General features: G+C 34.7%; 3 protein-coding genes across 5 annotated transcripts in view; all 3 read right to left on the bottom strand.

Annotated features, from left to right (window-relative positions):
- Positions 1-108: 108 nt before the first annotated feature.
- LOC117785106 lies at positions 109-671 on the bottom strand. The gene is made up of 2 exons (XM_034623006.1): positions 378-671; positions 109-313 (listed from the first exon to the last, which is right to left on the bottom strand). Exons 1-2 carry the CDS (start codon positions 637-639, stop codon positions 123-125), a joined length of 453 nt encoding a protein of 150 aa, XP_034478897.1. The 5' UTR covers positions 640-671; the 3' UTR covers positions 109-122.
- On the bottom strand, positions 624-1,376 carry LOC117785107 (dynein light chain roadblock-type 2). Its single transcript, XM_034623007.1, has 2 exons — positions 1,303-1,376; positions 624-1,240 (listed from the first exon to the last, which is right to left on the bottom strand). The coding sequence occupies exons 1-2, from the start codon at positions 1,321-1,323 to the stop codon at positions 911-913; spliced, it is 351 nt and encodes a 116-aa protein (XP_034478898.1). The 5' UTR covers positions 1,324-1,376; the 3' UTR covers positions 624-910.
- A 3,522-nt stretch (positions 1,377-4,898) lies between these two features.
- Positions 4,899-12,990, bottom strand: part of LOC117784413 (sodium- and chloride-dependent glycine transporter 1) — a 32,409-nt gene continuing 24,317 nt past the window's right edge. For all 3 annotated transcript variants that reach the window (XM_034622142.1, XM_034622143.1, XM_034622145.1), the window contains 6 exons: positions 11,518-11,671; positions 8,993-9,260; positions 8,827-8,930; positions 8,405-8,771; positions 7,820-8,029; positions 4,899-7,763 (listed from right to left, as the gene is read on the bottom strand). In XM_034622142.1, coding sequence (XP_034478033.1) covers positions 7,308-7,763; positions 7,820-8,029; positions 8,405-8,771; positions 8,827-8,930; positions 8,993-9,260; positions 11,518-11,671 — 1,559 coding nt within the window. In that variant the 3' untranslated portion in view covers positions 4,899-7,307. The remainder of the gene's footprint in view (positions 7,764-7,819; positions 8,030-8,404; positions 8,772-8,826; positions 8,931-8,992; positions 9,261-11,517; positions 11,672-12,990) is intronic.

The raw sequence follows: 12,990 nt of genomic DNA, 5'->3' as shown, positions 1-12,990 counted from the left end.
TTCTTAAAGTAAATTGAAAAAGTCAGGAAATACCAAAACTTTTTAGTTACTGAATCTGAAATGCATTTATTATCAATATATAATATTAAAGATTGATATGTTCTACTTTCTGAAGCATTTCATCAATTTCTTTTCTGCTGGATTTCCTGGGCAAGCTGTCTCTGTAGACAACAGAGGCAAACACAGCCCTTGACATGAGGCAATGGATGATCCATGATATGCACCTCCTGCAGCTCAAAATTATTGGAACTGTAGGATGTCACCATTTCCGCCTGCTGACACTTGCAGTACAAACAGCAGCAAATGATGATTACTGCAGCAAATAAATAAATATATGAATCGATTCAACGAATTTTAATGAAAGAAGTGCTAGTTACATATAGATATTATCCAGATGGCGAGCAATATGTAAGGATAGATAGAGATTGGCACTAGGATTGCGGTATGAGGGTCGAAGGCCTGTGTGGAATTTTTGTAGCTGCCGATGCTGTTGTTTCCCATATAGATTTCCATAATTGAATCAAATAGCGATTGTGAATAGTGGCTCACATTGGAAATTTCTCCATTTACTGAATATGAAACTAGGCACAGAAATAGAAATAGAGTCGGCTTAAGATCAATAGTTAAGTGCACTAACATTATATTTAATTATACAATTGAGCAACTGTCGCGTATCGAATGTGTCAACCGATTGAAGAGTTGGAGTGGCTTTAAGACTTCAGTCTTATTTATGTGTGAGTGTGTTGGTATTTGAATTAGTATTAGTGAGCTGTCTGTTTCTGCTTTCAATTCACAATCTTCTTTCGATAAGGAAACACTTGAGTCTCTCGCTGAGGACCTGTAATTTGAGACGAATATGTTTTCTCCAGCAATATTGAATGTTTGTATGTAACATGATCAACTTCAGTTATCACTTGTCATACAGACTGCCAAGATATGTGTCTCGTGCATTTTGTACAACTAGTATAGTTATTTTGGCATCGGGAGTTATAATGACCTCGTGTTGTTTGGTGCGCACGCGCAACATGACCAGATTTTGTGGCGGCTCCATTTTCTGTAGAAACGCCTGACACTTCTCCCGTAAGTTGTCATAGAGACAGGCATTCTGCAGTGCATCCTGGCGTCCCATTGTCGTCTTCACAGGCACACCTGAACGATTCATAATGAGCACCTCTTCAACGCCAGGTTTCTCCAAAACTAAGCGATAAGCTTCATCCACATAGCGCTGAGTGCGTTTGGGCTAAAAAATAAATAAATTAAGCAAAGTTGAGCAAGAGAAAGAGAGAAAAATTGGCACCCTACCTCGGCTCCGGTTGATTGCATTTTGCTAGAGTCGATTGTGATAAATGTTATTCAAATCCTTTACTGAAATACGGAAATTGACAACTTGACAACGAAACCTGCTTAGTTAATTTATATACTTTATTTGAATAATAAGAGAATATATATGATTTTTTTCCTCTTTAAATACTTAGGCGTGAATATGAATTTTTATCGCATTTGTAAGCAGGTAACACAAAAAACGAGCGATTGAGTTCTTTTTTTAATCAATTCTTTCTCTCACTTCCTTTACAAATAAGCAGATTTAATATAAAATTCTGCAAATATGTCTACTATTCGACAGACAATTGAAATAAGTGTATGCTATAATTTGTTAATCTATTGTGAGCTCAAATTTGTAACGTATTTGCAAGCAGTGCAACTCAAGCAAAGTGAACCACTTGCGCTCTCTCTCTCTCTGTCTCACTTCAAGAATGAACGTTTCAACAAAACTAAAATTAGACACCACTTTACGTTATGCGCTCGTGGCGTTGCGTGCTAAGTTCCCGCTGCTCGTTTCCAATTTTGGACTTGACTCGCGGGTTCGAATTCCAGTCGAGACCAACAACAGTTGGCATTTTTCTTCCACTGCTGCTATTTCGGTGTATTATTTATGTATTAGCCGCTCTCTTTGGCCGGATTAATTTGACTATAATTAATGCCGATTATGCAGAGTAGGCAGATTGAATTGGTGGGAATTTGCCTTCGGTGCCCATAACGGTTATCAAATCCGTGGGAAAACTATCATCCTTGTTTCCCTCCACAATTCCAATTTTTTAATAAAATATATAGTGAATTTGTTCCTTTTTTTGTGTTAAAACCCATAAATATTTATTCATAAATTATCTAATTCAATAATCATTTCCTTATTTTATTGCAACATGCTTTTCTTGGCCGCTTTGGAATATAATTTGTTTCAATTTTACACTCACGTACATATATGTAATTACATGTTTGTGCTTATTAGGCATTACAAGAACAACAAAGTAAAGTATAAGTAAACGAGCCCTGTCGTTTGCTCAGTGTTCGCTTTAAATTTATTACAATCATAACTTGTCTTTCGATTCCATAAATTTTTTACTAACACTGAAAAATGTTCTTCAGTATCATATTACACACTAAATAATTATTTTGTTTTTTTTATACATATTTTATACATATACATTTGGTATACTCTGCCCCATACCTATGGATAGAAGTCAGCAGATTTAAGAAAGACCACAAAAAAATATTTAAAAAAATATGAATAAAGTCGGTTAAAAAAAAAATTATACTAAAGAAATAATCTTCATAGACAGCTTTTCATTCTTCAATATTAATTCTTTAATTGAATAACGTGTTTAAGGTACAAGGCATTATCTAGTCGATAAGCTTCGACAAAGACTACTATATATGTATGTATGCTTAACTTACAAAATAATTATAACATCAATTATACTCTGCTGCATATATATGTATGTGTGTATAACAGGTTAATAATATATTCTATAATGTTTAGTACTTGCTTTTCTTAATATTTTCAATTCTGTTCTTGTAATGAGTTTTTACTGTACATCGAGCGGATTATAAAGGTGGGTGGAGTTTTCAAAGATTACAGATTGCATTGTATTTTGTATACCTATTTTATTGGCTTAATGTAGCGATATGAATTTAATACATTTTTTCTCCTTTTATTAATTACATTTTTAAGTCCTGTTGTAGCCCAAAGATTTGTATAAAATTTGAAGCTCCTGTGTTTTTTTGCCCTTAGCGGATTAAAGTAAATTTTCTTATATCTTATCAATATCAAAACATTGAATTTGTCTGAATTGACAGTTTTGCTAGATACGGGTACTCATTGAATTAATTTAAATTTTTTTTGATTTTCGTTAATTTGAGCCAATTGCTTTTGATTTGCGTGTCTAAAATTGTACAGCTTATTTATTATTTACACAATAAATAATTACGATTAGACCTATTTTTTAGATTTCAATTTTTTTGAATTTTAATACTTATATTCATTTACTTAACAGCCATTTAACATTTCCATATTTAGATTATTGTTGATAATTTTTGTAGCTTTGTTTTACAGGTACACACATTCACATTAACTAACAGCATGCAACAATGGGTTAATTTTTTAACAGTGGGTAATAGGTATACGTTTCTTCCGAACTCCATTTAGGCATGAATTCTACAGATATGTTTAATGCACATGCTGTGAAGCAGTATGTAATTGATCGTGCTTTATGTATATCTGTAGAATTAATACGAATTTGGAATCGGAAAGACGCATAATAGTTCCCTATAATATCTAGTTACATAGTACATTTGTAATACTATAATATCTCACAGCTACTGCGCTAAAAACAACGATAAATTAAGAACAACAATTGATAAAATTCCTGTTTTGAATTTCCTTACTATATTTTAAACTATTTAGGTTCTACGCCTACAAATATTTATATAAATACGTGGACAATACATATTTCAAAAATTATCATTGATTTAATAATATTTAAATTTCTTTAAATAAGATATCACAAATTTTGGGTTTTTTTTTAAATAAAACATTAAAACGAATTCATTTGAATAACATAGGCCATTTTTTATTTCATAAATTTCTTCTAATTGTTTTAATTTATTTTTTACCTCTAGCTACACGTACAAACACATATAAATATTTATAGATACCGGTATATCATATATATATATTTTTTTTAATACAATCTATCTTTTTTTTAGGCAACGCACAGCATATATAATTTCATTCTAATATTCAACATTTATATAAATAGGGTTTCAACAACGATACACGTATATTTGCCATATATATTATACCTTCCATTAAGTTAATTATTGCATTTTATTTTTGTTCTGCGAGCTTCATTTTTTTAGTAAGTGGATAGTTTTAGTTTATATAAATACTTCCCCACACATAAAACATTTCTAAATATTTACTTATGCTGTAAGATCCATGGGTATTATGTATACATACACATAGTATACATATGTGGATGCGTATGTATCTTAATTTTTTCATTTAGGTACATGAGTCTCTCATTTATTTAGGCCTACTCAAAGAGTTTAACACACACATTTATATATAACTCTACATGTAAATAATTATCTAAACATGCATATACATTCATGTTCTGAATTCCAATTTTGCATTAATTTTACAATAATTTATGAGGTGAGTGAAATTTCATTAAAGGTGGAATTCGATAGAGACCTTTAAAATAAAAGATTAAAATTAGAAAACAAGTCAGAAATCCAACCTTGACCCAACAAGTTCAAAAAGTTTAGAATTATTCCTTAAACACCATTTGCTGTAAAAACAAATATTAGACATTGCAGTATAATTTGTATGTATGTGTATATAAGGTATACATCCATATATTTTATTTATAAAAATGAGTTTGCTTAAAAACTCAACTTATATTTCTTTCCATTGCACTTGCACATTGCTCTCAAAGTTCAAAAAGTATCGTTTCTAAATATTCTAATAATTAGTACATAAGTAGATACATATGAGTAATAAGGGTATTCATATATGCATAATGTAATTAATATATTGACATTGTAATTTTTATTCCTTTCGCACAACAATCAAACGAGACATTTTGAACAATTAATTTAATGCATATCTAACAACTACGTTAACTTTTTTGGTAATTGCAATGAGTTTTTTAACATAATGCTAATGCAACATAATGAATATAGAGCGCACAAATCAGATAGTAAGGAACTATACAATATAGTTATTATGTAGGTACATTTGTGGTGAATACTACTGTTAAGTGTATTTGCTAGGAAACATTGAAGTATTTTGGTTTTTTGCGTTTTTGATTTCATTTCATTGTTTAAGTCTGCTTTTAGGAAACAATTTTATATTTATTTTTTGGCAAATGTTCGTCAGTAGTTCTCTGGTAACTATTAAAGTTCTCAAAAATGTTGCAAAATTCCGTCACTTTTTATTTTTGTTCGCTGCCAAAGTAATAGTATATAATCAAAATAAATATTTATAAAATCTGTATTCTATATAAACATCTATATTAATATAACATATATATATTAGTTTAACAACGACTTATCGCTTAGCTCGACTTCTTACACAATACATATACGTACTTAGAAAAATAGTGTTCATTATTGGAACTACGTTTTGAGCGGCTTTGAGATTTGCATCCAGTTTATTTCTTAGGTTTTGCAGGTGATTTCGTTTTACTTGATGTTACTGATGATTTGCTTGTTGCTGCTGCTGTCATACTTGAGCCAGTTGTTGTTTTTATGGTTTTACTTGTTGTCTTTGTTGGGCTTGTGGTTGTTGGCTTTGTTGTCGTTGCTGTTTTGCTGTTCTCTGGTGACATGTTGCTGCTGGCTGCTGTCGTTGTGGGTGTCTTGTTTGTTTGAGGCTTGAAAGTTGACGATGTTGTTGCTGCTGTTGATGTTGTGGCCTTTGCTGTTGATGTTGTTGTTGTTGATGGCTTTGATATTGCTGCAATTAATGTTGTCGACTTGGATGTTGCTGATGTGCCTGTTGCCGGTTTGTCTACCGACTTGTGGACCGCGTTCTTTACGGATGTTGTTGCTGTAACAGCTACTGTTGGTGTTGCAGATGCAGCTTTTCCAGCCGTTGTGGTTGGTTGGTTGGCTGCTGCTTTTGTAGTTGCAACCTTTTGAATGGCGGCTGAAGTAATGCTGGCAGCAACTGTTGGTGATTTAGTAATTGCAACTTTGTGAACCAAACCTGACGCATTGCTGGCAACAACTGTAGTTGTTGTGGCAACAGTTGGTGACTTGTTGGCGGCAACTATGGTTGTGGTTGTTGAAGCAACAGTTGCTGTCACAGTTGCTGCTTTGGTAGTTGCAACATTTTGAGCTGAAGCTGACGTATTGCTGGCGACAACTGTTGCTGTCGGGACAACAGATGCTGCTTTGGTAGTTGCAGCATTTTGAATTGAAGCTTTCGTTTTGCTGGCGGCAACTGTTGTTATTGTGGCAACAATTGGTGCTGTAGGTGTTGCTTTTGTTGATGAAGCTGCTGTTGGTTTTGTGGCAGCCGTTGACATTGTGACTGATTGAGGCTTTTTAGCAGCAGTTGTACTGACAACATTGACACTTATTGCTGATATAGCAGCAACAGTTGTAGCTGGTAAAGCTACAGTTTTGGCAGCAGCAGTTGCAGCTGGCTGTGATATTGTTGTAGCTATTTTTGTTGACATCATTTGTGAGTTATCAGCGGCTGTCATTGATGTTGCTGTTTTGACAGCAGCAACTGTTACCGCTGGCTGCATTGTCTTATTAGCAACAGTTACACTTGGCTGCAATTTTGTCGACACGTTTATTGTGGTTGCAATATGTGAGTTTTGAATTGCTGCAGTTGTGGCAGTTTCGGCAACCTTGCCATTGATTGCTGTTGTGTTGGCAACACACACATTTACATCTGTTGCTGCCATTTTGCTGGTATTACCAGCAACAGCAGTTGTTATTGGCTTTGTGGTTGGCATAAAAGTAGATAATGCTGTGTTTGGCTTGGAGCCAGCTGGCACAGCAGCAATATTGCTAGTTGTTGTTGGTGCTCTCACTTGTGTGCTGGCAACAGGTGCTGCTGCTGTCTGGGGCATAACCATATCTCCTGCAGCGAAAGAGGACATTGTGTTGCACTCTCGTCCGCTGCTCATCGTGCCTGTGGACAACACCTTTGTGGTGGCTGCAACTGTTGCTGCTGCTGATGATGGGGCTGATGGTGTTGCTGGCGTAGCTTGTTTCTTGGCAGTTGGCAAATGCACACTATCCGCTTCGATAAGCGGCTGTTTGCTGGCACTCACTTCCGGTAACGCCTTATGGCGACCGTTTTCGGGTTGTGTTTGCTGACTGTTGTTGCTGCTGTGTCTGGTGGATGTTTTCAATATGCTCGGACCTGGTATCCTCACCTTACATGCTGCCAAGGGCACATTAGTGTCAACGCTGGCCATCGCAGACGAGGATGCACTAACTCGCTCTCAGAGTTGCATTGCATCATCCCGATAGCCATTGTCGCTGCCATTGCCATTGCCATTGCCGTTCCCATTGCCATTGCCATTGCCATTCCCATTATCGTTGGCATTGCCACCATTTTCTGCATCCTCATATGGCATCACATCCAAAGGTGCTCCACTTATCAGTATTTGAGTGTTGGTTACTCCATCGTAGTTCTGACTCTGATAACGCTCAGCATGCAAATTGACACAGGGTCGACCAGCGGGTCCCCATTCGGCTGTGGGTCGCAACAGATGCTTCAGGCGATCCTTGAAGCTCAAATGCTTAGGAGCCTTGCAGACTTGCTGCACACCCACCACAAATATGACAAAGACCGGCAAAAGACCTACAATCCAGCCAACAGCATCCGCCCACATGGGATACACGTAATGACCATACTGAGCGGGCTTATACTCCACCCAGTTGAAGAACAGAATGAACTGAAAAGAGTTGGAAATTTAAATACCAGTAAAGATTTTCTAGGCAGACAGTTTACCAGGAGTGTTGCTGGCGTTATATAGCGCCACATAACGCCCCAGAAACAGTTCCATAAACGTGAACGCTTGCCAATCATGCCCTGTATATCATTAAGAAAACGCTGCGATCCATAAATCCAGGCGATTAGCACACACTCCATTATGGCTATCAACAGCACGGACCAATTGGCAGCATATTTATCCATTAACTGAAGCCAGTACATTCCGCTCTAAGTATAGAAAATAATAGATAAACAGTAGGAAAGGTATACATCAGGAATCGTGACGATTACGAGATAATAATAAAATTGAAATTAAATTAAATTGAAAATTTATTTCATTATAATTTTGAATATTTGTAATTATTTCTGTGTATATTTTGAATCTTTTAACTAATTAAAATGAATTTTTTGTAATAACTTGGAACAGTTAAAAATGACTTTTATAAAAAGTGAAATTATAATTAATGTGTATAATAAAAATTGAAATAAATAGTAAGATTCTCTTAGATGTTTTCATATATACATACATATATATGTATAGTATACATTTTTAGATTGAATTTTTTTTAAACTTGCTAACTTTGTTAATGATTATCTACTCACATTTGTAGTAAATCCTAAGCCACCGATATAACCAAATATGCCAACAAAGAGTACAACCCAAGTTTTGTATTGTCGCAGATTCGGAAACTTATCCAAAATGGCAGTAGTTACAGTTTCCATCAGAGCAAATTGCGAATCTAAGCCAAGAGTGAGCAGCATGACAAAGAACAGCACCGACCAGACTGGTGAGATGGGCAGACGTGTAACCACCTCCGGATACACAATGAAAGCCAATCCAGCACCCTGATCCACAACCTTTTTAACCTCCACATCAAGCTCGTGAGCCAGAAACCCAATAATTGAAAATATCACCAGTCCAGCAAAGAATGAAGTGGCAATATTACAAAAGGCCACAATAAGTGAGTCCCTAAAATAAAACAAATTTTCAAATACAATATAATACATTTAAGAATGCTACTTACTTATAACAGTTATTGGAGAACTTATTGTATGAAGATAATGTAATGAGACCACCCCAGGCAGGACTTAATGCAAAGAATATCTGCACAGCGGCATCTCCCCATACCTGCAATATAAAGGTGACACAATTAGAAATCAATTGTTGATTAGATTGATTTTTTAACTAACTTGAGCATTGGCCAGTTGCTTCCAGTCTGGCGTCAGATAAAACAATATGCCCGTGCTAGCACCTGGTAATGTTACGCCCCGGAAGAAGAGTATGACGAGTACCAGATACGGAAATAATGCCGTAAAGTAGACTACCTTGCCCGACGATTGCACACCCTTGCAAAGGCACAGAAAGACAATCACCCAGGCAATCAAAAGACATGCGGCCAAGGAAAACTTAATGCTGCCCGTTTCTTCAATACCTGAAGACAGTCCCAAGACGTAGTTGCTAGGAAGATACGAGCAGATTAGAGAAATTAAAGCTTAATTTTCCAAAAAAAATTATAGGTAAAATTCCGCAAACAAATTGGTTGAGTTTTAACAAAGTTATGAGAGTTCAAGTTTTAAAAGTCAAGGGATTTGTATCAAAATATGGCTTAAGGAAAAAAATTAAATGGGAGTTCAAAATTTTTGAAAACATGTGTATTAAAAAATTGAATGATTGATGGCCTCATCATAAAAAAAAAATGAAATTTTCTAAGTGAACTATATTTGAATGCAGAATCAATTTTAGGGCCAAATAATGACCAAAAAGACATTCCGCATGAAAATCGGTTAGATTTTGACAAAGTTATGGGAGTTCAAAGTTTTTGAAAAAATGTGAAGGGGTTTGTATTAAAAAATTGAATGATTGATGGCCGATCATCAAAAAAAATGAAATTTTCTATGTGAACTAAATTTAAATGTAGAATCAATTTTAGGGACAAATAATGACCAAAAAGACAATCCGCATGAAAATCGGTTAAGTTTTGACAAAGTTATGGTAGTTCAAAGTTTTTGAAAAAATGTGAAGGGGTTTGTATTAAAAAATTGAATGATTGATGGCCGATCATCAAAAAAAATGAAATTTTCTAAGTGAACTAAATTTGAATGCAGAATCAATTTAAGGGCAGAATAAAGACTAAAAAGACATTCCGCATGAAAATCGGTGAGGTTTTGACAAAGTTATGGGAGTTCAAAGTTTTTGAAAAAATGTGAAGGGGTTTGTATTAAACAATTGGATCATGGATGGCCGATCATCAAAAAAAATGAAATTTTCTATGTGAACTAAATTTAAATGTAGAATCAATTTAAGGGCAAAATAAAGACTAAAAAGACATTCCGCATGAAAAACGGTTAGGTTTTGACAAAGTTATGGGAGTTCAAAGCTTTTGAAAAAATGTGAAGGGGCTTGTATTAAAAAATTGAATGATTGATGGCCGATCATCAAAAAAAATGAAATTTTCTAAGTGAACTAAATTTGAATGCAGAATCAATTTAAGGGCAAAATAAAGACTAAAAAGACATTCCGCATGAAAATCGGTTAGGTTTTGACAAAGTTATGGGAGTTCAAAGTTTTTGAAAAAATGAGAAGGGGTTTGTATTAAAAAATTGAATGATTGATGGCCGATCATCAAAAAAAATGAAATTTTCTAAGTGAACTAAATTTGAATGCAGAATCAATTTAAGGGCAAAATAAAAACTAAAAAGACATTCCGCATGAAAATCGGTTAAGTTTTGACAAAGTTATGGTAGTTCAAAGTTTTTCAAAAAATGTCAAGGGATCTGTATTAAACAATTGGATCATGGATGGCCGATCATCAAAAAAAATGAAATTTTCTATGTGAACTAAATTTAAATGTAGAATCAATTTTAGGGCCAAATAATGACCAAAAAGACAATCCGCATGAAAATCGGTTAAGTTTTGACAAAGTTATGGTCGTTCAAAATTTTTGAAAAAATGTGAAGGGGTTTGTATTAAAATATTGAATAATTGATGGCCGATCATCAAAAAAAATGAAATTTTCTAAGTGAACTATATTTGAATGCAGAATAAATTTTAGGGCCAAATAATGACCAAAAAGACATTCCGCATGAAAATCGGTTAGATTTTGACAAAGTTATGGGAGTTTAAAGTTTTTGAAAAAATGTGAAGGGGTTTGTATTAAACAATTGGATCATGGATGGCCGATCATCAAAAAAAATGAAATTTTCTAAGTGAACTATATTTGAATGCAGAATCAATTTTAAGGCCAAATAATGACCAAAAAGACATTCCGCATGAAAATCGGTTAGATTTTGACAAAGTTATGGGAGTTCAAAGTTTTTGAAAAAATGTGAAGGGGTTTGTATAAAAAAATTGAATGATTGATGGCCGATCATCAAAAAAATGAAATTTTCTAAGTGAACTATATTTGAATGCAGAATAAATTTTAGGGCCAAATAATGACCAAAAAGACATTCCGCATGAAAATCGGTTAGATTTTGACAAAGTTATCGGAGTTCAAAGTTTTTGAAAAAATGTGAAGGGGTTTGTATTAAACAATTGGATCATAGATGGCCGATCATCAAAAAAAATGAAATTTTCTATGTGAACTAAATTTAAATGTAGAATCGATTTAACGGGAAAAATAATGACAAAAAAGACATTCCGCATGAATATCGGTTGAGATTTTACAGGGTTATGCAAGTTTAAATAAGTTTTGATTGCGATTCTTGTCACTTACTTGAAATACTCTTCGGCTGGTGGACGTTTTAGGGCATGCAGTGCCATTTCGGTAATATTGTGCTCCTCGGAAAATGTGGCATTGTAACATTTGCGAAGGTAGTATGTTCCATTGAGAGCCTCACACTGATCCGCCAATACGTAGGAGAAGCAATCTGGAAGCATTGAAAATAGCCTGTTCTGTCAGTAAATTGACAAGAAGCAAAAAAGGAATAAAAAGGACAACTGCAGCAATTCAAGCTGACAGTCTGTCAATTATGCATAAAGTAGTGGCAGTTTTTTAATATTTATGAACTATTTGTCAGACGCGAGGAGAAGAACAGACAATGAAATGGCAGGGTTTCGTAAAAGGACTCAATGTATGCACAAGGACAAACGCAGTACGAGCCGGCAACTTTTGAGCGGCTTCATAATTAAAAGGACAAAGTAGCAAATCAGTGAAAAACATGAAAAGGGTTGACGACAACAACATAACAATGCTGCCAGCGAGCAAACAAAATAAGGAATAATTTGTAAGCTTCCGATGTAGCCACTTGCAAATACCCTTTTTACTCATTTAAAGTCAACTTTGGCATCTCTTGTTTATCTTTACCTAAAACACCTTCCAGGAGTACACACTACAGGGTATGTAAAAGGGTTAAACTGGATAAAAGAACGACTTTGGCCCCTATAGGGATAATGGGATTGGAACAACGAGTTCCGTTTGTTGACCCGCTCATGATTAAGTTTGAAGAGCGTGCTTTATAGAAATCGATGTTGGGCTCGGCATGGGGTTAAAGGCCAATGGAAATGCTGACACAGTTGATTAGAGACAAGTTACTTTTTAATTTAGCAGGCGTAAAGACCTTTTTAAATTTCTATATACATTTAACTCGACTGCAAAGATTCTTATACAAAATTGTAGCTTTATAACTTGTATAAGGGCCTAGAGATCCTTCAAAAACTCTCTGAGAATCTCAGTTTCATGAAAATCTATATATTTAGCATACTTCTTTGAGCTGTACTTTAAAGTACATTTCTCTTACATATCTTCACTTTTAATAAAGAAAACAGATGTGTAAAAAATCTGAAAAGGAAAGTATTGTTTTTAAATAACTTTAAGCTGTTCCTAAAAATATGCTGTATATTTTTCTGTGAAATTGTTCCGAAAGTGGAAATCCTTATACATTTTACCAGGTAATGAGCACCTCGAGTTCTTAATTGGCTGGCAAGCGGCGTCAGCAACTGCTTATGACATTTGGCTTGTGATGTTCTTTGCCTGTCCACGGGGCGTATGAGTTTTTAGGAAAAGTTCAAGCAGAGCCTTTATGTTTTCCTTTTTTTGTTGTTGTCTTGGGTTAGGTAAAGGGGTCTACGAGGTCTGTGTGAATGCCAAAGTTTTTGTCGACTTTCAGTTGACTAACGAGCAAGCGGTTGACCGCAAAAATGACTAACTGACTGTTTCAGTCGACTAGTAAATGGCATTCAGGGACAC

The sequence above is a fragment of the Drosophila innubila genome (genome assembly GCF_004354385.1).
Source record: "Drosophila innubila isolate TH190305 chromosome 2R unlocalized genomic scaffold, UK_Dinn_1.0 1_C_2R, whole genome shotgun sequence".
NCBI classification, from domain to species: domain Eukaryota; kingdom Metazoa; phylum Arthropoda; class Insecta; order Diptera; family Drosophilidae; genus Drosophila; species Drosophila innubila.
The sequence above is the reverse complement of the archived record's forward strand: the minus strand, read 5'-3'. Positions and strand labels throughout refer to the sequence as shown.